Raw genomic sequence first — 24,571 nt, 5'->3', positions numbered from 1 at the left:
TTCACATTGTTTATTAAACCGTTTCAGAAATAAGAAATAGCTGTCAAATGCCATTGATGGAAACAGGTAACTCTCCTAAATATTGCTTGCATACTGTTCTAACAGACATGTAATTTAAATTATATTGGAAATTCGACTAAGCTCCTTTAGTCCAATATAGACTTATTGGACATTTATTGCTATTATTATTTTTTAACGATTGAACTTATTTATTGCTATTTTTTTATATGATTGGACACATTTATTTTTTGTGGATCACTTGGATCGTAATAATTTGAGGGCTTCTATTATTTGACTCTATATGGATTAGATGTATCATATGATTAGACATTATGAGATTTGTTTTCTTTCAAAGATGATGATTGTCATGATTATTGATGGAATTGTGAATGCATGATAGATGTTACATGCTCGCTGTCATTGGAATGACTTTTTAATGAAATTATTCAATAAATACTCAAAATATTTTGTATTTTATGATCTCATCCTTGGTTATTTTACTTCTAGTCCATGTCACAAGGTTCAGGTTTGTGTTCGACAATAATAAAATTGTGATTAAATTGCCTTATATAAATTTGATTTAAAAAAATAGAATATATCCACAAAATTAACAAAATAGTATAACATTGCTAAATAGATTTGAAATCTTTATAAAAGGATGACACATTTAAAAACCATCTACCTTGTAAATCCTATGACATGATTCCAACATCCTTAGAAAGATTCCTATGACACTTAGGGTGTATTGAGAAAATATTTTGTAATATTTATTCTCACTATTGTTTGTAATACATTCATAAGTGGTGACAGGTTCCACTAGCAGCGGTAAGGGTGGGTTGTGAACACAATTATATTATATTGTTTTCCCCACACGTGGACACCTAGAATGTTTAATGACTTAGGATGTGGATAAATGAGTGACCTTTAGGCTTCTCCAAGTGGGGGATGTTAATGTGATAGCGTCGGTTAGAATCTTTGTGGGCCGACATAGACTATTAAATTGTCTAATTGGCCTTTCGGCCTTAGGCAATTTAATTGTATCGATTTGCTTCTATTTGTTAATATTCCGATTATGTGTAATCCGCCACCCTTGGATTATAAGACACATTTATTAAGACGTTTTCTATTCCTAACTAAAGTCGTATTAATGAAGAGACATGATCATTATAAGGAGCCGACTTCCTAAGGAGACGTGTTGGTTGGCGCCACCTTGTGAAGGGTATATAGAACTATTCTTCCTCTCCTTCAAAGTATCGATTCAATTCATTCAAACAGATCGTGTTCCTTGTTCAGCAAATAATCTATTACCTTCAGCAGTTCAAATCTTACATACAGCATACAGATCGTGTTCCTTCTTGTGTCGTGATATATCTATCTTCAGCAGATCTCATAGTCACACAGCAGTGGCATCATAGACAGCAAGTAGATTGCACTCATAGCAGATCGAACTTATTCCTTACAGGTTGTAGATTGAACTGAGTTGATGCTAGCTTCAAGGAGTGAAGCAAATTCATTTTAAAGACATCTTGGATATCAATAAAATAATAAGGAACTTCTTGCTGGGTTTTTCACCTTCAAGAGGAAGGTTTTTACAGGGTAAATTCTGTGCACTTGTGTTTGAATTGTCTTTATCTAATCTGATCACTAAAATTAACAGGGGATTGGAAGAGGCAACCTGTGTCTCTTGGTATTCCGTCATTTATTACATTTAATGAAATGTTTATCTTGCGAGATTGGGCACCCAAGTTGGAGGGAAAGTATTGGAGCCAAAACTGGTGTCCTTTTGGCTTTTGTGGAGGCAATCCAAGGGTTGTGGTTTTTTGGAATGATGAGCTTTCTTTGGACACCTTTATTGGTGGTTAGCTCTTGCCATTCTATAAATTCAGCTCTTTGGATGTAGAAAATACAATGAAATGAAGAACAGTTGATTGTAGAATTAATTTGCAGGAACAAGGACAGGTGGGAGGCATAAGGAGGCATAAGGACAGGTTGAGGAATAAGGTGGAGGCTGTCTCTGTTTAATCCTTTAATCTCATGCGTCTATGGCCTTGCAAGTGGGTGGATATACCACCTTCACCTGGCTTCCTTATCAATCTGTAATGACTCAAATAAAATAATCAAAATCCGATGCTTTTTGAATGTAACTCAATCCTTCTTTAATATCTCTTAAGTGGTCTTGATGGGAGGAGTTGTATCTCCTCAGTCACACCTTAACTAATCCTTCTTCTAAGCAAACTTAGTCTTTTGTTTATGGACCCTATCATTAACTTAACTAATCCTTCTTCAATCTGATTGCCTTTCCTTGAGTAATTGTAAGTGCTGCCTTTGGACTCTCATCATAACTGCTGCATAATTATATTTTTTATTGTTGATAAAGTATTTAGATATTAAACTAACACCTTAAATGACGAACCCACACCATTACTGTTTTGAGTCAGACCCTCCAGCATGTTAATATGAATTTCACTTGAATAAAATCACTGTTTCTCTTTTTTGATCGCCACAGTTCTAAAACAGATCACACTTCCTTAACAGATTGTACTCCTCTATTGTGAAGACATAAGGATCACTGCCACAGAACAGATTTCTATTTTATTCGATCATGAAGATCACTGCATATTCTAATCATTATTTGCTGTCTCATATGAATTAGATTACTCCATGAATTGGATTGCTCCTTTGATGAATTCCTTTTTTATGTCAATATAATATTGCTGCCCTTTTAATATGCCAATCTCTGCCTTAGGGATTACATGCTGCATATTGTCATCATACAAATCATCATTAAATCACTGTCCATGATTTGAATTGCTGTATTGTCTTGGCATTCATTACTTATTAATGATGTGGATTGGGTGACAGTCCCAATTGTTATTCACGCTATTAATTTGTGATAATGCACCAAGTTGCCTCTATCAATGCTTTTTGACCTTATGGATTGCTTGCTCTTCCTAGCAATCAAATGGGGATATCACAAAACCTCCTAGTGGCTTCACATAATCAGCTGGCCCATGTCCTTTCATGCCAATGCCACCATTTTTTGAAGAAGAAAATGTTTCGGTTTCACAAAAAAGAGGCCCATTGGACAAGGCCTTCAAAAATGAAATTAGAGAGTTTGCGGATTAGAGCATTGCTCCTTGCATTTATGAGAATGGGCTTCTTTTCAACATTGTAGATCAAGGATACTTGGCCTGAAATAGGTGTGTCCATCATTTGTGATGGATGGAAAGATTGCAAAAATAGACCATTGATCAATGTTATAATAGTGTCCCCTAAAGGTGCAATGTTTTTGAAGGTAGTGGATTGAGGGGCAAGTAAAAGATCAAGTTTTATTGCCAATATTCTCATAAAATCGATTGACATCGTGGGACCTGAAAATGTTGTCCAAGTCATAACGGACAACGCTAAAAATTGTAGAGCAGATCGGTCTATAGTGGAGGCTACATATAATCACATTTTTTTGGAAACCATGTGCAGTCCACTCACTCAATTTAATATTGCAAAAGATTGGCACACAAATTGAATGGGTCAAACAATTCTATATGGAGGTTGAGGAGATTCAAATGTTTGTGAATAATCATTATATGTCACAAGCTATGTTTTGGACCTTCTCCAAGTTCGAGTTGTTGAGGGAAATTTAAATTTTATTTTTTATTATATTTTTAATTTTATTTTTTTTGATATGTGAAGGTGCGAGAGGCCTTGAGTTCTATGGTCATCAACAACTCGTGGAGTGCATGGAGGTAGTCAAGCACAGAAAGAGCCCAAAAAGTAAAAGCATTGATTCTAGATGACGAGTGGTGGGCTTGTATGGAATATGTTTTGAATTTAATTGATGGCATGGGCTCCATGTTACAGAAAATAAGAGCAATAATAGATGCCAAGGAACATGACCTAATGAAAACTTTTTTCAAAAGTGTGCAAAAAATTATCGGTGGCTTTTGGAACAAGATGATCACCCTCTTACATCTCTTAGCATTTGCTTTGTTGCAAAAGTGCTATAGCAAAGAGGTACTTTCATTGCCGAGGAGGGTGGCACCATATAGAGATGGGGAGGTTGCTGCTGGCTATAAGACTGCATTTAGAAAGATATATACACATGAAGAAATCGTAAGTATTGTCTTGAGCGAGTTTGGGCAATTCATAGCTTCAAAAAATCATGATGTTTTTGGTCTTCTTGAAAAATATAGGATAAGTGCTGCTGAGTGGTCTTACCTACATGGTAAAGCCCCATTTTACCTAGACATAACGACTGAATTAATTCAACCTAAAGAACCATCAGGTCAGAAAGAATGGTGGAGATGTAAGTCTCCCAGATGATGGAAAGTACTTTGAGATATCTCATGGATATGATAACTTAAACAACAGGGTATATAAATCAATGGAATCTGCGAGTTAATCCAGATGAACAATATAAATTCAGATGCAATCTCAAAAGTAAAATGAGGTAAATAAATCAGGATCAAATCTATTGGGGGATCAGGGATGAAAATTCAAAAAAAGGAATTATGGTGTTCGATCTTACTTTGGATGCAACTTGATATATAAAATAGATTTCAAACCAGTGTCAAATCTGTTAGTATGAAAGATCATCAACATGGCATCCAGTGGAATCAGCATACATTAAAAATGGATGATAAGCTATTATCAGGTCCATTGGGAGATCAAAGGCCTAAATTATTCAAAGAGGCTTATAATTGGATCTCATAACTAGGATTGACCCGAAAAAGAGGCTTATAATTACAAATGGCAGATTTCACTTGATGCGACTAAATAGATCAAACACAATATAAACTCACATCAGGTCCATGGTTAAGTCAGAAGCTACTTATCAAAAAGACATGCAAATTACTTTGCCCTTTAACCAGACACGATATAGGAAGTAAACCAGGATTTTGGAACAGTTAATGTCCAGGATAAAATAGAGGAAATAAAAGATTGAGATATTAAAGAAAGGGCACCAAGTACAAATATTACCAAAAATGCTTACTCTAGACTCAGAGAAAGCTAGAACAACCAGTGGAAGGTAAGGATATTTACGAAGTAAAGAACTAAAAACTGGAACCCTCACTTTCTGATAGAAAGCTAGTGGTCACAACACTGCTTCTAAGAAAAGTAATGTTTTCCTTACCGTTTGTAAATGAGATCATGCAAAAAATATAAATGACTAAAAAAGTGGTAGCAAGGAGCTGATATGGCATTAACTATCAAGGGACTTTGTGCTATACCCTTTATCCAAGTTCATTATGTTTCTCATATTCAATATGTATCGACTGAAAATTCCTGATGAAGTTTCTTAGTGAGTTTGCCCTTAAGGTTTCTCACAATGCTTGTACAGATAGCCAGAGAAAATAGTATATGACACGGGATTAACGAGTGGAATTTTATAGAGAAGTTGACAACAAGGAACATTAGAAGAGTTTCAATGTTTTGGTGGCTGCAAGTGCAGCTATTAAAGTATGTATGCCATTGAAAATCTGCAACATGTACTCTATACACTTATGCAGTGTTGACTCCAATGTTCAGAATAATCTTCAATTGATAAGAGTTTAACATGATTAATCTCTACAAAGATATTTCCAATAAATTTAGGACTACTAAGAGAATTTATGGATTTACATTTTATTACAAGTTGATGAAGTCTCTTATCACTTGGATAGAAGAATGGAATTGGTATTTAATTTATTGTCTTTGAGATAAGAACATACAGGACTAATTTTGTTCTTAATATATAGCTGTCAGCATTATCTGAAGTGCTACTTCTTTTAACTATTTTTGGACATCCAGCGCTGCTATGAAATTTGATACTCTGAAACTGAGAATCTATAAAGATCTTTTAGAATTAGACTGCAACCACCTACCTATATGTGTCAGTTTGTTTGTGAATTGATCGCATTGATCAACTTCTCATTCCCAATATTCAAAATATATGGAAAAAGAATGGAGAACCTATTTTTGTCTATATGGTTGAAATGCATGCATCATTTAAAAAAATTATAATCAGGGAATGGTATCGCTTATAATGTCCATGGAACAGAAAATTGTGCTTATTAACTACACTGTTTATTGAATCAATGAATTCCGATAATATGCATTTTTTTCTGTTTGCAGTTGTTCAAACTAAGCATAGAGGATGCAGTTGGTTTTCTTGAGAAATTTGCTTCAATGCATCCAGATTCTAGGTAATGTTAATTAAAAGACCGCGTTTTGACTATTTCAGAATTAGTGATGATATTTACCATGTAAATATTTTAGATTAAATTTGAGATACGGATTACATTTTTTCTTGTACAGTGTTGGATTTCACATCTTGTAACATTTGTACTCTGCCTTATGAATGTTGTATTATTCTGTTTGTAGTTGGGAAAGCTTTCCCGTCCAATCAGCATGAAACTATCACAGCCTCAAAAAATAATGAAGATGCTGCATAATTTAGTACATGACATACTTCGCATGCATTGTGAACTGTTCTGATATTTCATATTTGGTTTCTTTTTGATAGGACTAATATATTTTAGTTGTATTTTATTGGACTAAGTTTCTGACAAGAAATAGTAAGGGAGCTTGTGATAAAAGATATTTTAATAGGGTTCCGGTTTTCAATATAACAGTTTTGACGTTATTCTACTGTCGAGGTTTCTGAGATGAGTAAGGGCCTTAGTTATAAAAAACATGTTGAATAGGGTTTTTAATATGGTGGGAAATGGGAGATGCATCTTCTGGTATGTGGAACACATCTTGGAGACGTGAGATAGGGATATAGATGTTTCTTAAGTCTTGGAGACATCCCACCTCGTAAAGGTATTTCCAAGAAAAGTGTGTATCCTACGATTCCTACCCCAATAGATAAAAAATAAATTACAAAATATATTAAACAAAAACAAATAAATAACAGAATGAAAGTCCTGTTTATGCATTTTAAAGCTATCTTAACACTTTTCTCAGAAAATGAATTGGATCTGGATCTGGTACATATCTGGACCAGGTCCTAGTTTGGGTTCCCATGGATTCCGACAGTGTCCTGCTGAGCAGACTCAGGTTTGTTGTGGAGTGTACCTGGGTGTGTTTGGGAGGACCAAGAGGAAAACCTTGGCACAAAAATGCCATTTTAAAACTTTGTAGTTTGTTTTTTTCCTTATTTGACCTGCATTGACTGGTCTTAATAAAAAATCCTAAACCCTAAAATTGTCCTACAAACACTTTGAAACATAAAACCAATCACATTTTATGATTTAGCTCATTTTTAAACAAAACATACAAACCAAATACACTTGCTGAACTTTCATTCTTGCTGATTTTATTATTTTAATATTGAACAATAAATATCTATCATAATAAATTGACATCAAAGTAGTATTTTTAAATATACGGCTTACAAAAAATAGCATGAACTGACATATCTTGCACTCATTGAATTCGTAGATTGAAAAATAATTTTGCACATACCATTCTGTTTTTATTGTTCATCCTCGTAATCTTTTTGATTCTATACCTTTAAACTAAGTGAAAAAAAATCATAATGTTTTTCAACTGAATTTTGTTCTTTCTTTAAACTTTTAAATTAAATCTAATTGACGTCTCATTGCAGCCTAGTCCCTCTTGTTCAATCAGGCCTAATTGCATTGAACTTTAGGTCAATCTCTTAAGGATATCATCAGACTCTATGTTGGATCTTTAATGGTGATCGATAAGTTTGTTGGTCCCTTGTTTGTGTCTAACTTTAATACTGAATACAACAGTGTTCTCAAGCAGCTCTTCTCTCTTGGCACAATTGGTAGCTATTTCTAGCAAGAAACCTTCCTTAACCCATTTTGAGTTACCCTTTTTATGAGATTCTTTTGTTTCCTAGATCTTGATTTACAGATTTATAATTTTATTTTATTTTATTTTTATTTTGTTTTAATTATTAAAGTTCTCTTAGTCCCGATTGTACTTTCTGAATCTCATTGACTTGTATTTGTTCTTTGTGGATATTGATAAAAGTTATTTCATTCTATCTTGTTCAGAGTCCTGATTTAATGGAATAACTTGCTGTACTTTTGAGTTCCAGTGACCTACTTGGGTCATTTACAACATTAATATAATTTTTTTCTTTGTTTTGTTTGATATGGAAGTTTGAAAGATTGGCAATGATCTGCTTGACTAAACAGTGGGCTCTCTTTCTTTGAAAATGGATGGATTAGGTCAGGATGAGAAGTTCACTGAGGAGCAGATTAAGAAATGATGGAATATAAATATTGAGAATCATTTGATAAATTATTGAAGGAAATCTATATTCTTTCTATAATTTGAAATGGAAGTTCAAAGGAAGGATTAGCAAGGAACTGCTACTGCTAAATTAGACAGTCAATTATTATTCTTTGAAAATGGGCAAATTAGAGGATCAGTAAGGAGATTGAAGAATTGTGGGATGAAAATGTTGATAATCACTTGAAAAATTATTCAAGGAGCTTTGAGATCTCATTGAAAGACACTGAAACGACTGATTGCATCTTTATGGTTATGACTCTCTTAGTGAAAGTCTAGATAGTAAAATTTCAAATAAAGAGAGGCATCCCACTCAAGCTCTCTGTTAGCATTTGCAATATTAAAATACATTATCTAACATTTCTCATGCTGATAATTTATCTCCACATGATTACCACACTTAAATAAAATACATTATTTTTTAATATTTTCTCCTCAATCCAGCCAAAGTAGAGAAAATTGACATGCCTGACCTGTAAAATGGATAAATTACATTTATATGGAAATAAGTTGCTAGCATTCCATTCATCTGTTGCCTTGGATCCTGGCATTGCATATATAAGGGACTCTTCTATCCTGCAGTTGGGGATTTTGATTGGATTTGTGCATCTCTCTATTCTTGATCACACAAGCCATAAGTATTTTTTGCAAATTGAAAACTCTCTAAATGTATTAAAGGTACTGTTAAAGGTCGTACAGAACTAAGCTTGAAAAGGTATATCTTATTTTTATCACTTGTGCCAGATTTTGCAATATTGTTGTGTGATTCATAGTGTCTCACATGACTGCTGGCATTACTCCCTCCTTTCCCCATTGCCTTCCTACAAAATGACTCTTTAGAACCTGTAATCATTTTTTTGTCTATTTCCATCCAACAAACAAGATCTTATCTTCATTGTAAACATGTGTAAACCTCCAGTTTTTTTAAATATGAATTAGTACATATTAGAATTGCATATCAAACTATGACAAAACTTAAAATAGCATTTGCATCCTTTTCCTGGCCACATTTGTGATCCAGAAATAATCTGTAATGTTCCTATAATTTGCTATCTTCCTTTCATGTGCTAATATATACATTAATGCAAAACTAATGTTTCTGAGTTTCTTCTTTATTCTTTGATTCATGTTGCTATTATTTCATTACTCACAGAGCTGTAATCATATGACTATGTTTAGTATGATGCTAAAGATGAAATTAATGAGGTCAATAATCAATATACAGTGTATGTATCATTGTTGACCTAATTTTTTTTTTCTAATAAAGTTTGGATGAGTTATGGTGATGCATAGCTGGAATTAATATTTAAGAAAGCTAAGGAGCTTGTTTTGCAGTGGACGGGTCAACATAGATAATTTTCTAGCTGTGTTGGGCATGCCAAGAACTTCATTTTCTGAGCAGGTCTGCAACGATGCTACCTTTTTTTTCCTTATATGTATATTGGCAGATAGAAATAGATAGTTAATGCTGTACCCCAATTAATTTCTGGCACATGATGTTTTATCCTAGTAGTCTTGGACAATGGACAAAATGGATTTACTTATTGAATTTTTATTTTCTTGAAATGATTCTTAAGAAACAAACCAAGAGAAATTTTTCTTGAAACTATGAGAAATTATTGCATCTTTTCTTTTGGCTTTCTGACTCCTGACTGTGTTAGTTTCTTTTTCTTTGTGGAAACTATTTTGTTGCAATAGTTTGAGTCTACCATATTTTGCAAAAAGCATGCAAGGCTTCTGCATCTTGTATCAATTCACGAAATTTCTGGCATTAACAAATAATTAATATTAATTAAAGTGACGTATCCCTTTGCACTGCTATATGTTGTATCTAGATGTTTTCCTTTGTGGCATCCTAGCAAACAACCTGAGCAGATTCAATCATTTTGGTCATTTCTTTCTTGAAAGTATTTGGGAAAGTGTCATGAGATAGCCACCAGCTTTTAAACCTTTTTTGGCCATACTAAATATGCAATGAACTATTGTGTGTACTTTTGCAGATATTTTGCTTCTTCGATGTAGAGGCCCAACATTCAATTACATTCACTGAGGTATCTCTCCTTTCCATGTTAACAGACTGCTCAACTTTCTCTCTTGTCACTTCAACTTGACATTAATATACTTATTAGTAATTTTGGCTTTATTATTTCAATGACATCAAAATTGGTTTTTAAAACAAGAAAACTTATTGTAATTTTCTTGTTGGGTAACTTACTACAGTCTAATTTATGATAGTTGTATGTATTTTGTTCAGGTGTCACTTATTCTTGTAGGTTCACTTTGTTGCCTAAACCCCTTTGTTAATTATCATGTTTAAGATGCTTTAGGCACTTCTTGTACAGCCACCATTTTTGGTTGTACTTGAGTTCCAGTTACTTATCATTGTTGTTTGTGCACATTAACCTATCATCTTCTTTTCTTTCTGTTTTACATCATTTTATGTTGATAGGATAGATAGTTTATTCAGAAGACTTACATCTATCTTTCATCTACTATGTGCCATGGATTTAAAATATATTTGCCATTGTACGTGATCATTTTGTGTGATGATCTTATCATTGTGATATTTAGATTCTATGGTTGGAAAACTCGACTCGGAAAAAAACTTGGCAACATAAAAATTGCTTAAATACTTTCAAAATACAATTATTTTATTTGCAAAAGTCAAAGAGAAAATATATCCAAGAAGTCCATAAATGAATACAAAAGTGTTTTCTATTAAATTTGATTCATTTGAATACAAATTGAGTACAAAATTGCATCATTATGTGAAATCCTGATAGAATTGTTATCCAACAACTATTATGAATTTATGATGATTGCCTTTGAAAATCTTCATCATAATTCATAAATTGCATATTACAACATTCGACATCTTCCTCTTTCCTAGTCTAATGAAAACTTGGGGAGCTTCTAATCTTTACACTCTATCATAGCACCTTGCTCGACCTTAAAGGATGTGTTTGTGGCTTTGAGTCGACAAAATCAATGAACACCTCTAATTTGTTGTCTACCTTTCTTGTGCAAGGCTGAAGGTTGTATTATATTTTATAATAATAATAATGGCATTTGAATTTTTGATACTCATAGTGTGATAAAGATAATTGTCTAAGCTATCGATTATAGTCTCCACTCCCAAATCCTCTCATTGTAATCAGATTTATTATTTGTTATATGAGAAGAGATCCCAGTAACTAGTGAGAGTCAAGGAGTGGAGATCCCAATGGGGTCAAGGAGCATCACCCCTCATCGGGGTTTGGGGCAATACCCCTAATGGGGTTGAGGGTAGTGTCCCTCGTGGGGATCTGGGGGTAATGCCTTTGAAACCACATAAAACTTCTTGTCACACACCATTTCACAATTTTATCACCTAAAAGAGAATTTAGGTGTTTGGCACATTTTTTATGGAGAACATTTGCTCTCCAAGTGTTATGGAGGAAGCGTGAGAGGCATTCATGCATTTATAGGGCAAAATCTTGACTTTTTCTACTATTTTTTAAAAAAAAAATTGCTTTATTTTTCGTGTTTCCCATTTTAATGTGTCTAGTGACTTATTTTATCAAACTCATTGAGTTTTTGGAGAGTACTCGCCAAAAAATTGGCAAGATTTTTTGGCGAGTAAACATGGGAAAAACTCATTTTGTATTTTACTTAGCAAATATGCCATCTAATTTTAAAATTTTACAAGAAGCTCATGACTCAAAATAATGCCTTTAGACCTATATACCTTGGGGATGTGGTAATCTATGATATCGGATTCACTTGTCTAAACCTGAAATCGGGTACAAATATGAGCTTGGTATGGGTGCGGTTCAAAATTGTCCTAGGTCCGGCTTGGTCGAACCCATTGCGTACCTAGGCCAAACTTAGGATGAACTCGGGGACGAACCCGGATGTACTCGAGAGTGTACCCAGTGGCATGGGTAAGAAAAAATCCCTACAAACCAAAAAAACATTTTTTAATGCCTAAAAAAGCTATCCAAACCTTGATTTTGCCCATTTGACTCATTTTTCACCTTCTCTTTGCCTAGTCACCCATTTCTCATCACAATACTTCCATTTTTTTTTTCTCCAATCTTGTTTCAAAGGTTGTTGAATATTTCTTTGGAGGTGAAGGCTATGGAGGTGTGAGACACACATCAAAGGCTTGGGAATCGTTGGAGAAGGAAGATTTAGCCATCAAAGATGAGTGAATCTTCATTTTTTTCAAGTTTTTTCAAGTTTTTAAAAATTTTTTTGAACAAGTTTTGAATATATTTTAATTTTGTATGCAATATATTGGGTTATAATACTGCTTTTTTTTCTTTTTTTTTCCAATAATGTTTTGAGTTTTCCATTTTAGGTTCATACATCATACATAATGGCTACAAGTGGAAGCTCTAGTTCAATTGCCTGGAACCATTGTCTTGTGGGGGGAGTTATCTTTGGCGGTGTAACCATTGTGGTGTAGAGTATACAAGCTCATACTATTGAGTGAAAGGTCACTTATGTGCCATCCTTGGACACGAAATAAAAGCTTGTAAGGGGCCAAGTAGGAAAGGGCTGCCAAAATATCTAATCTTGTCATATATTAGAGAATAAGAGGAAGTTGACATGAGAAGCAACAAACCAAAGAATGATCGTCCTTTTGCCAAGACAAGCTTGAAGAGGCCTCCTAGTGGCTTTACAAAACTGGCTGGTCCACACCCTTTCATGGCAATGCCACCACCTTCTGAACTAGAGAATGTTGTGGTTACACAAAAATGGGGCCCATTGGATAGGGCCTTCAAAAAAGAAATTAGAGAGGTTGCAGATTAGAGTGTTGCTCTTTGCAATAATGGCAATGGGCTTCCTTTCAACATTGTTAGATCACCTAATTGGCGGGAGATGGTGAATACCCTTTTCAATACACCTCCTGATTATGTTAGTCACGGGTATGAAAAGGTATGAACCACCTTGAGACACAATTTATAGTGATCAAAGGTATATGGCCAAAACAGGTGCGTCCATCATTTCTGATGGATAGAAAGATTGCAAAAATAGGCCATTGATCAATGTTATAGCTATGTCCCCTAAAGGGGCAATGTTTTAAAGATGCAAGTTTCATTGCCAATATCCTCATAGAATCTATTGACATGGTGGGACCTCAAATTGTTGTCCAAGTCATGACGAACAATGCTAAAAATTTCAAGGCAGTTTGGTCTACAGTGGAGGCTACATATAATCACATTTTTTGGGTACCATTTGTAGTTCACTCAATTTAATCATCCAAAAGATTGGCACACAAATTGATTGTGCCAAACAAGTTTACATGGAGGGCGTGGAGATTCAAATGTTTGCGACTAATCATCACATGTCACAAACCATATTGAGGACCTTCTCCAAGTTGGAGTTGTTGAAGGTAATTTAAATCTAATTTTTTAATTTTTTAGTTATTATTTTTTATATTTGATATATAACATGTATTTTTTTATGCTATGTTAGGCTGCCAAAACACAATTCGCATCTCACACACTTGTCTTAAGACAACTTGTGAAGGTGCGAGAGGCCTTGAGTGCTATGGTGATCAACACCTCTTGGAGTGTATGGAAGCAGTGTAACACAGTAAGAGCCCAAAAAGTAAGAGAATTGATTCTTGATGATGATTGGTGGCATTGTGTGGAATATGTTTTGAGTTTCACCAAGCCCATCGTGAGCATGACTAGGTATGCTGATACTGATCGCCCATGTTTGGGTGAAATTTATGATGGCATGGATTCCATAGTGGAGAAAATAAGAACAATAATAGAGGCCATGGAACATGACCCAACATAAACATTTTTCAAAATTGTGTAACAAATTATTGTTGACCATTGGAACAAAATGACCACCCCCTTACATCTTTTAGCATTTGCTTTGATGCCAAAGTTTAATAGCACATAGATACTTGTATTGCCAAGGAGGGTGCCACCATATAGAGATGCGGAGGTTGCTACTGGCTATAGGGCTGCATTTAGAAAGATATATTCAAATGTTGAAACATGAAATATTGTCTTGATTGAGTTTGGGTGCAAAATAAGCAGAGGATTTGGTCTGCATATACTCCAACTTTCGTCTATTATCACATAAGAAACCTGAATACAAGGAGGGTGTGACAAGGAATTGGGATCTAGCCCCTATGTGTGCTGATTTAGATGCTACAGATGCATAGCTTGCCCAAGTCTCTATAGATGAGGCAGCTCTTGCACTTGACATAAATGTAGCTAGTTGGAGTGGCAATCCAATGGATTGTTGTTCAAATGATGTTGAACCAAATGTTGACCTTGATGCTTATGATGAAGATGAATATGAGTATTAAATATGGGCCATGGCTTGTAATTTTAATTTTAATTGTGTCATGACATTTTGGGATTTTAATATTATGATTTTTGCAAATTATGAATATGATATTATGAATATTTTATTGGTAATTATGGATTTATGAGTATCACTCTTCTTATAGTTTATACATTGATACAGTTTATATTTTATAATTTGATGTTTGAAAACACACACACGCACACACACATATATATTTATGTGTGTGTAAATGTAATGTATATGTATGGACGCACCCGTACTAGTACCCAAGAAAAAAACTTGCCATACCCGCGAATCCGTATCCATACCTGTACCCGAATTGGCATCTTAGGTGGTAATGGGTAGGAAATCTCTCCTTGATGACCCCTACCCCAAGAAAAATTCTTAAATGTCCCTGGTAAAGTGATTTTTTTCAATTGGAAACAGCAGGAAACACTAAGTGCCCTTGCCAGTTTCTGATTGATAGTTTTTCACTTGGTGTTTTTAAAATTTTCTTCATATTAAAAAAAAAAACCCAAAAATGATTAAAAAGGAGGGCAGTCTCTGATTGATAGTTTTTCACATCCAATGTGTATTGGGCCAAAAGTGACAGGTTTGGGCACATCAAGCAAATGATGTGCAGCCAGACATAATGATTTTGGCAAAACCACTGGCAGGAGGTTTGCCAATTGGTGTTGTTCTCGTAACAGGAAAGGTGGCTGCAGCTATATATCCTAAGGATAATTGAAGTAATTTTGTTGGTAGTGGTGGGCCTCTTGTTTGGTGTGCTTCTTTTGTAGTGCTGGATAGAATTCAAGAAACTAGATTCCTGAGAAGTGTAACTAGGAACGGGTAGTAATTAAAAGATTTGCTAACCAAAAAACTGGCAAACAATGTCCATGTGAAAGAAATCCATGGTTCAGGCCTTCTTGTAGGTATTGAGCTTTACTTTCTGCTTCACCTCTAGCAGATGCTCTTCAGCATGCTGACGTCCTGTTTCAAACTTCTGATAAGGGAAATATCATTTAGCTTGCTCCACCTCTTACTATTTTCAAAGAGTTGGAAAAGGCAGTGGACATCTATCAAAAGTGTTAAGGTTCTTGATCGAAATAGATAAAGAAAGTGAATTGTAAGCAGACAATATAGGTTATGCAGAGTTCCTGAAGGTATGAGACTATTCAAATATCTTGTTATCCATGCAATAAAGTTTACCAGTTCCGCTAGATCATTGATCACATCACATGTGGGTCCTCGGTTTTATCTTAAATTGAGGAGAGAAAAAAATGCTGAAATGAGCAAGAAGGCCGCAGTTCATGAAATGATTACAATCAAAACAAAACTCTTTGCAGTCCTCAAAACAGGAGTAAATGAGAAGATTAGTGCGTTGCCAAAACATGATGGATCAACTTGAAAGGAAATGAGAGAGTTTTCATTATCTATAACCTAAGTTGCCAGATTCTTCTAGAATTTCTCAGGGTCCTGGTTCTATTCTGCAAGAAATTTTGTCCTTTACAAATTCCCTGCAAATTCTTCCAAGGTCCCGAATTTGCCCTGCGGGTTTGCTGAGAAGTACCCGGGGAGAATTTTGGGGAATTTGCAGCGAATTTCAAATTCAGCGGCAGAACCCGGGCCGAATTTTGGTGTAGAAAAAATTGTAAAGTTTTTTTATTGCCTATTTTTGAACTGAAACATTGATATGGTGGTGTATTTTGGCATTTTGCTATTTTATTTACCATTTGGACTAAAACATTAATATATATGGTGGTGTATTTTGCTATGTTACTTTACTATTAGTCTATTAGCATAGTTGACAATTGATAGTGGTGTATTATGAATTTATTTGCTGTTGCATACATGTCTACATTTTTTATGTTTTTGTACGGACGAACCCAAAGCGATCCCAAACCCACCCCCCAAAAAAATTTGAACGAATTTGCAAACCCGAATCTTGAACCAAAATCTGAATCCAAACTGGGACCAACAACTTAGTCTATAACTTTATTACTGTTTGAAGTTTTAAGGCTTTTCCTACAGATTGGAGATAGAAGAATGGTCATAATTTTGTTTCATTTTTGCATGTCACTTGCACCTTTTACTGTTGTCATATAATGAATTTGGTGAATGCCTTATCCTATGAATATTTGAAAATTTCCTATATTTTGAAAATTTCCTTACTTTTTCAGTTGTTGCCCCTTGCCATCCCCTAAAAAATGGCCTCTCAGAAAAGATCTCCTGGAAGCCAATCCCCTCATCCTCTACCATCTGTCCCAAAATCATGGTAGAACATGTAAGTAAATTTGAGCAGCACAAACAAAAGCTGCAATATTTAACACAAAATAATTCATGTTTCATATTTTTCTGAAAAATACATCACACTTATATAGGAGTTTAATCTCCTAAATGGTAGGAAACTCCCGAAAGAACTTTCCTAAATATATCGAGTTGTTTTAACAGCCCAACGTATTTGTACCACTAATATGTTAAACTACTTAACAAACTTTAACAAACCTAATTATTCTATACATAATTATTACATGCATCCTATGATACAATATTCCTAACACTCCCAAATATTGCATCATTCTCTAAATGGGGATAGCAGACCAACAATACATAATGACCACGTTCAGTAATTCATCATAGTTCATCTACTCTTGACAAGCAATAGTGGAACTAGCCTCACTATGCTCATTATACTTTCGTCCAAGGATAGAGACAAATACATCTACCCCTGGAACCAAGGATAGGGACTAACATATCTATCCAAGGTCTTACATGAAGTTTGGATAGGGACAAACACATTTATCGAATATCAAGGTTATGAACAAGGACACACATCTATTCACAATAATTATGATTGGGGGGACACACATCCAATCACAAATACAAAAATTAATTTGATTTAGAAGATATATTCCTCCTCACTGTCTTCGTGTGGAGGGTCTTCAGTAGCCACTTTTAAAAGGCATTCTTCATCATCATTTGTAGCCAATGCTTTATTTGTATTTAGCTTGGCATGGAGGAGGTCCTTGGTACATTGAATGCAATTTATAATAATATGTCCCTTTGTCTTGCAACAATAGCACAAATTCTATCCTTAAGAAAACGGTTACCTGTTGATGTAGAAGAATTGGATTTGAATTAATGGTTGGGCTTGTTTTACCCAAACACTGCAGATTCCTCTATAGTTACGTCCATTGTTTCAGTTTCTTCATCAATTAAAGTAGATATTATATCTTCTAGGGTAGCATCTACTTTATCCAATGTAAACACAACATTACCATAGCTAGGAGGCGTGCTAGTTAGTAAAATAGCTTTTGCATCATCATCATCTACTTCAGTAGTTATCCTAGCTAGTCGATTCATAGGGAATGAAACTTACTGATATGTTGAACAATATTATCACCTTCCATCATTTTCAGCTTGAACAATTTATGCTTTAAACTCATCTTTGCACTTGATGTTTTTGATCCAAATAAAGCATTAAAATCATCCCACACTTTCTTTGAGGTCTTCAATAAGTTGATATGGTGGAGTTATGCATCTGAAAGTCCAAGACCATTCAAAGCTATTGTTCTTCAATCCTTTCAGTCCATTTGTGTTTCTATCAACATTAGTTGGCCTTGTTGTTGCTCCATTTACCACATCCATAGATCCTTGTCAATAAGGATCAACTCTATAACTCGATTTGCCATGTGTGGTATTTTGAACCTTCAAATTTTTCTATCAATGTGTTGTTTTCTCCATTAAAAGAAATACTATTTGACCCTATTCAAACTAGCACAACTTGATTTTTTGATTGTGGCAAAATGTCTCCTTATGACTAATATCAAGCCCCCCTAATCAAATAAGTTCGAAGGTGTTGGATTCCACCAATAATGCACTTTGACTCTTCTAATACATTGAAATTATAAAAATATTACTATGTAAACAAATAATTTTATAAAGCCAAATAACTAACAAACCCAAAAAGAATTCCTAAGAATATTATAATACAATGAAGAAGCACCTACTCAATTAGCATGGTAGGAAATGCCTCCACTTCACCCTTCAAAAGATAAATAGGTTTCTCTAATGATGTCCTTGTAGTCACTACATCGACATTTCCTATTTGATTAGCATATTTAGAAATGTCTCCACTTGCCACTTTAAAGAATGTTGAATCCTAAAATGCATAAATGCAAGATAAATACAAGAGAAGTGGGAGAGCATGGAATAGCTCAAGCCAGTAGGGAGAGAACCCTTTACAATGAGGCTTAATACCCTTTATATAGAAAATTGGTTACAAGAGTGATCATGACCCCTGTATGTCAGTCTGGAGTGCAGGGAAGTGCATGCACTTGACTTGTACATGCAAGCAACCTAGCCATACCCACAAAGAGCAATCCTGAGAAGGTGGATTGACTAACCTTCCAAAGTCAGACATGACATAAGTCACCAAGCATGGCCTCATACCTCCTTGATGGAAATCTTGCCAAAAACATTAAATGCACCCTTGTGGCTCCACAAAAGAAAGTGCACAAGTCACCAAAACTGTCGAAGCATTAAAAGCCTTGAGTGTCGATCACGCCATACAGAAGTGTTGCAAGCCAAAAGTAGTTTGGAAGACCTGGGTCGCCACAGTTGGGGGAACTTCGGAGACCTGGGTCACCGAAGTTGGGAAAACTTAGCAACTTGGGAACTTCGGGGTTCCAGAGTTCCGGGGTAGAAGAACTAGGAACTTGGGAACCTGGGCGTTCCGAAGTTTCGGAATTGAAGACGTAGGAACTTGGGGGTTCTAGAGTTCTGGGGTAGAAGAACTAGGAACTTGGGAACTTGGGTGTTCCGAAGTTGAAGAACTAAGGAACTTGGGAACCTGGGGGTTTCGGGGTTGAAGACTTAGGAACTTGGGAACTTGGGGGTTCCGAAGTTTCGGGGTAGATGAACGAGGAACTTGGGAACCTGGGAGTTTCGGGGTTGAAGACTTAGGAACTTGGGAACCTGGGAGTTCCGGGGTAGAAGAACTAAGGAACTTGGGAACTTCGGGGTTTCGGAGTTCGGGGTTGGAGAGCTAGGAACTTGGGAACCTGGGGGTTCCGGAGTTCCAGGGTTGAAGAACTAGGAACTTGGGAACCTGGGGGTTTCGGAGTTCTGGGGTTGAAGAACTAGGAACTTGGAAACCTGGGGGTTCCAGAGTTCCGGGGTTGAAGACTTAGAAATTTGGGAACCTAGGGGTTCCGGAGTTCTGGCAAGACAACACTTCACACTTCATGATTCCATTGTTTTCTCTTTGATCAACTGAGGCAGCGCTGGTCCATAGAACATATCTCTGATCGGTTCTCACTGATGGACCAAGGGTGTCATAAAATGACAACAGTGTATTTATGTGATATATTTGAGAAAGCTATATTGGAAGTTTCCACATTTTCAAGGGATGCTTATAGGATATGTATAAGAGATACAAAGAAACTTCATTTAAAGTCTCCTAACATTTGGAGACGTCTCAATATAGGTCTTCGAGATGGGGATGTGTTCCCGATACAGGCGATGAGTACCAAGGGGTATGCTATGAGTCTCCTCGTAACTATGCTTAAGCCTCATCAATCCTTGGTAGCAAATTGCCATCACTTGGTGCATTGACTATGGGATTGGATTTTGTTATTTCAAATAATATTTTGTGTTATGGATAGTGTGCACGATATGATAGATTGTGCACTTGACTCAAATGCTTGAACAAACCAATCACTACACATAGATTGTATGGCTGAAAATTGGTAGTGTACCTTTGTTGAATGATGTACAACAAAACAAATATGTTGCTTTGAAATGTGGCAAGCTTGCAAAAGATCCCTGTGGCATTTTAGAGGTATCCCCATCACGAAAGCCTTGTCCATTTCTCCCAAATACTATGGATTTGCCATTTCACAAATGGCCTTCCTAATGCATTGAATTTCTACTAAGATTTAACCTAAGCTCCCTGTGGCATTTTAGAGGTATCCCCATCACGAAAGCCTTGTCCATTTCTCCCAAATACTATGGATTTGCCATTTCACAAATGGCCTTCCTAATGCATTGAATTTCTACTAAGATTTAACCTAAGCTTGCCAAAATTAGGCTCAAGAAATGGGCATATAGTTACTGCAAAAGGCTGTACAATGGTAGCTTGTTGCTTAGTCCATAGAGTAGAAGTATTGCCATAGGGTTGTACAAAAATGTCATCCTACAGTAGGACAAGTGGACTGCAAATTTTTAGATTAATAATAAGAGGACCACATAGTGAGGTTTTGTGGTTTATATTGTACAACAAAAATAGGGACACCAATCTTAGAGCACATGCTTGGTCTTCCTTACCATAGGGTGATAGAAGGATATTGATGGTTCTCAAGGTGTACTACAAAAGCAAGAGCTTTCATAGTGGGAAAATTGCATTTAGAGGTGTACCATATGCTGGTAGACAAGGCATAAAACAGTATTAACTTGGCTTGGGCATACAACAAATAGTACAAGGTGTATTGTGGGAGTTTCCTTGACAAACTATATGGTGAAGAAGATTTGTTGCCAATTTGTGAAGGCCTTACAATGAAGATTGAAAATATATTCCAAGCTTGTGAAGGCCATATGATTGACTTGTTATCAACTTTTTTTCCCTTTGATCCATTGCCTACTGCTTTTCCTCTTATTACTTCATTTTTCTAAGGTGGGGCCCATATTATATTTTGTGTTCCAACTTATTAATTTGTTGTGTTTTTGTCCAACTCTGTTAATTTTCCTTCTATTTCTCTTTTCAAATTCACCAATTTGTTATGTTTGTTGATTTACATAATGCAAACATGTTGTCTTATAACATTTGCTAGCATGTGTACAAATTGACTAGAGATCAAAAAATTTAATATAACATTTTTTCTAATTCCATTACCAAATAATCAATAGCTTCCTACTTTGAGAATAGACTTTTAACTTTGGAACATGTACATCATTTGACACAAATGAACCATTCAATTTTTTTTATAATTTTTCCCCCCTAGATTCACTCAACTTTAAATGGTTTCTTCATTTGTTTCTGGCCGTCCTATAGTTTGTGTTCATCTTCGCTAAGTTTCTTGGCTTCAATTAAATTTGAGGAAGCTACTTCCTTATTCATTGCCTAATTGAAATTCAATGGATTTGAGGAAGTTACTTCCTCATTCATTGCCTAATTCTTCATATCTATTGTATACTTCACAATTTTTGTTTTCTGTGGACTTTTTGTTTTTTCCCAATTATGTTTGACTATGGTTGCATTGTACGCTTTCTTGCATAATGAGATAACAATGAATTCAAGTAGAAGTTCTTGAGTACCAAGTACCAACCAATAATTACCTTCTGCCCCATGAGGACTCCAAGCAGTTATATTATTTGCTGATTTTAGGCTTCATGCTGGACTTTTATTATATTTTAATTGCATCATCATGTGAAGCATATCTCTTCATAATGCTTGTGTTAATCCCGGTTCCTTATCATTACTTGCATTTGAGTCACCATCTTCAACAAAATTTTCATCATATAATTGTCTATTTGCTGTCCAAACGGTTTCATAGGTCTTGTATTGTCTTAATAGATCCTTAGATCCATCTCTTGTGAACTCAGGCAGCTTTTGCCTCTCCACACTTGGGCTTGTTGGTGGAGTGGCCATGATTTGTAATTGATGTGAACTTGGTGCTTGGAATTTGCTTCTCAAGAAGCTTTGATAACATTTGAGCCTGTGCTTGAAGAGACTGCAACACAACCTTTATGAAACTTGTAAATTTAATTTCGAATGGAAACATCAGCAGTGTTCAACCTCATTTATGCAAAGAACTTGTTTACTGGTCCTGCTTTTTGGAAAGCTCTTTTTTAACATAATTTGAGTCCATTTAATGCATGAACATGACAGTTAAAGGGAATGTTAGGACTGTATGCTCAAATTGTTACATCAGATTCTAAATCTATGGCAATATAGATGGAAGGAAGAGGATATACTCCACCTAAAAACTTTTGAACACCCTAAGCCGTATAGTTTGGATTGGATCAAAACTTTAGGGCTTCCATGACATTTAGTAAGCATTGTAAATTAAGTTTTCAGTTTTTTCTAAATTTGTTAATGAAGTAGTGGCATATGTTGCTCTTGTGGACATTTGTGGTTTTGTGTTTGGCAGTCTATATTTATATGACAGCAAGGCAATTTTCTCTATGAGATCACACAAGCACCATCTCATAAAAAACTGAAGGAGCTTCATTCTGTATGCTTATTGTGGCGAAGAGCAACCTAAAGAGTTCTTGAATCTTCGAGTGGCAGTACACAAGTTATTCCTTTGGAGAAAATCAATGTTGAACAACATTCTTTATGTTCAAGCAATATAACAACTCATCATCTGGATAGTTGGAGACAAAGGTGTTCCAAATTTTAATTCATGTTCATTTTGTAGTGGAAGGTAAGATAGCATACCTGCCTTCAGTTGGGAGGTACAATTCCACTCTTCCATTGAGTCTCCGAGTATTTGATCCCCAAGCGCCTCTATAGTAGGGAGGTGTGAATGTGAAAGGATCTAGTTTTACCATATGGCAAAGTGAGGACTGGTGTTGCAGATCCAAAAACAGGTCTTAGATGATTTCAAACTCTAAATATTTTGTATTTAGTATTTACTATTTTTGGATTCCCCTCATGCAATATTGAAAAAAATGGCACCTCATTTCGAGTTTGTATGCAAAAGTTATGGCTAACAAAAGAAGGATGAAAAAACTATCAGAAGCAACAAATTCATCCTAAAAAAGTGGCGAATCAGTTTTCACTGGATTAAACAATTTAAGCACAACTACAAATCTGATCAAAGCGCTAACACTCAAGAACACTCAATAGCAGCAACTGGGATTAGAAAGATAACTTGCGGAGCACTAAATCACGAATCATCTGAATTGAAGATACATGCGAACATCCCAAACACTCTCCCAAATCCGCAACCAAAGATATAATCATACCGGAGCACATCGGATCAAACACCAGAACATAGATCAACTCTCTGCAATCACCGGGACACCAAAACACAGGAATATGTTGACATCAATGACAACAACATATCCTAGCAGCAACAATATCCAACAATCTCCCCCTTTGGCATTGATGGCAACATATGAATGTGAAAAACAATCAATGCAAAGATAGAAATCAACACCAACAATCTCCCCCTAAGGTCATGCACACAAAGCTCTCAAGATAAGGCAGTTTTTCACATGCTTCTCTCCCCCTTTGACAGCAATGCCAAAGACAAAATATAAATCACTATTCTCTCCCCCTTAGAATAAACTTTCAAATCTGAACATCTGAACCATACACTGACTACTCTGGCTGAGTAGCAACACCAACTCATCAATCCGGATAAGAAGATAAGACTATGAAGTCCACCGGATTGATGCATCTCAATGCATCTAGTTGTCATCAGGAGGGGCAGAGACCCCTAACTTGTCTCTCAGAAATACAAATGTATTTGCAGGCAAATGCTTAGTAAAGATATCTGCAATTTGTAGATACATACTCCAATTTGACTTCTTCCTCATTGACTTTCTCCCTCAAGAAATGATACTTAATTGATATATGCTTTGTTTTAGAATGCAGTACCGTATTCTTGGAAATATTAATAGCACTTGAATTATCACAATATATGACAGTAGGCTCATCATACACAACTCTAATGTCCTTCAACATTTGCTTCATCCAGACTACCTGAGTACAATTGCTAGCAACAATAATGTATTCAGCTTCTGCAGTAGATAGAGATATAGTATCTTGCTTCTTACTGGACCATGAAACCAACTTCTTCCCCAAAAAGAAAGCATAAGCACATAACATGAAGTCATCATTCTTTGGATACCATAAACCATAATCAGCTGTCCCCTTCAAGTATCTGAAAATCTTCTTCACAGCAGTAACATGGCTCTCTTTAGGATCAACTTGAAATTTAGCACAAAGACAAACAACATGCATAATATCTGGTCTAGTCTGAGTCAAGTATAACAATCCACCAACCATAGATCT

General features: G+C 35.5%; 1 protein-coding gene across 1 annotated transcript in view; it reads left to right on the top strand.

Annotated features, from left to right (window-relative positions):
- Positions 1–24,571, top strand: part of LOC131053061 (lysophospholipid acyltransferase LPEAT2) — a 94,706-nt gene that overhangs the window by 48,968 nt on the left and 21,167 nt on the right. The window contains exons 9-11 of the mRNA XM_057987663.2: positions 6,112–6,182; positions 9,583–9,649; positions 10,248–10,298. Coding sequence (XP_057843646.1) covers positions 6,112–6,182; positions 9,583–9,649; positions 10,248–10,298 — 189 coding nt within the window. The remainder of the gene's footprint in view (positions 1–6,111; positions 6,183–9,582; positions 9,650–10,247; positions 10,299–24,571) is intronic.

Source organism: Cryptomeria japonica, chromosome 9, assembly GCF_030272615.1.
Source record: "Cryptomeria japonica chromosome 9, Sugi_1.0, whole genome shotgun sequence".
Taxonomy (NCBI): Eukaryota; Viridiplantae; Streptophyta; class Pinopsida; order Cupressales; family Cupressaceae; genus Cryptomeria; species Cryptomeria japonica.
This window is presented reverse-complemented; position numbering and strand designations above follow the sequence as displayed.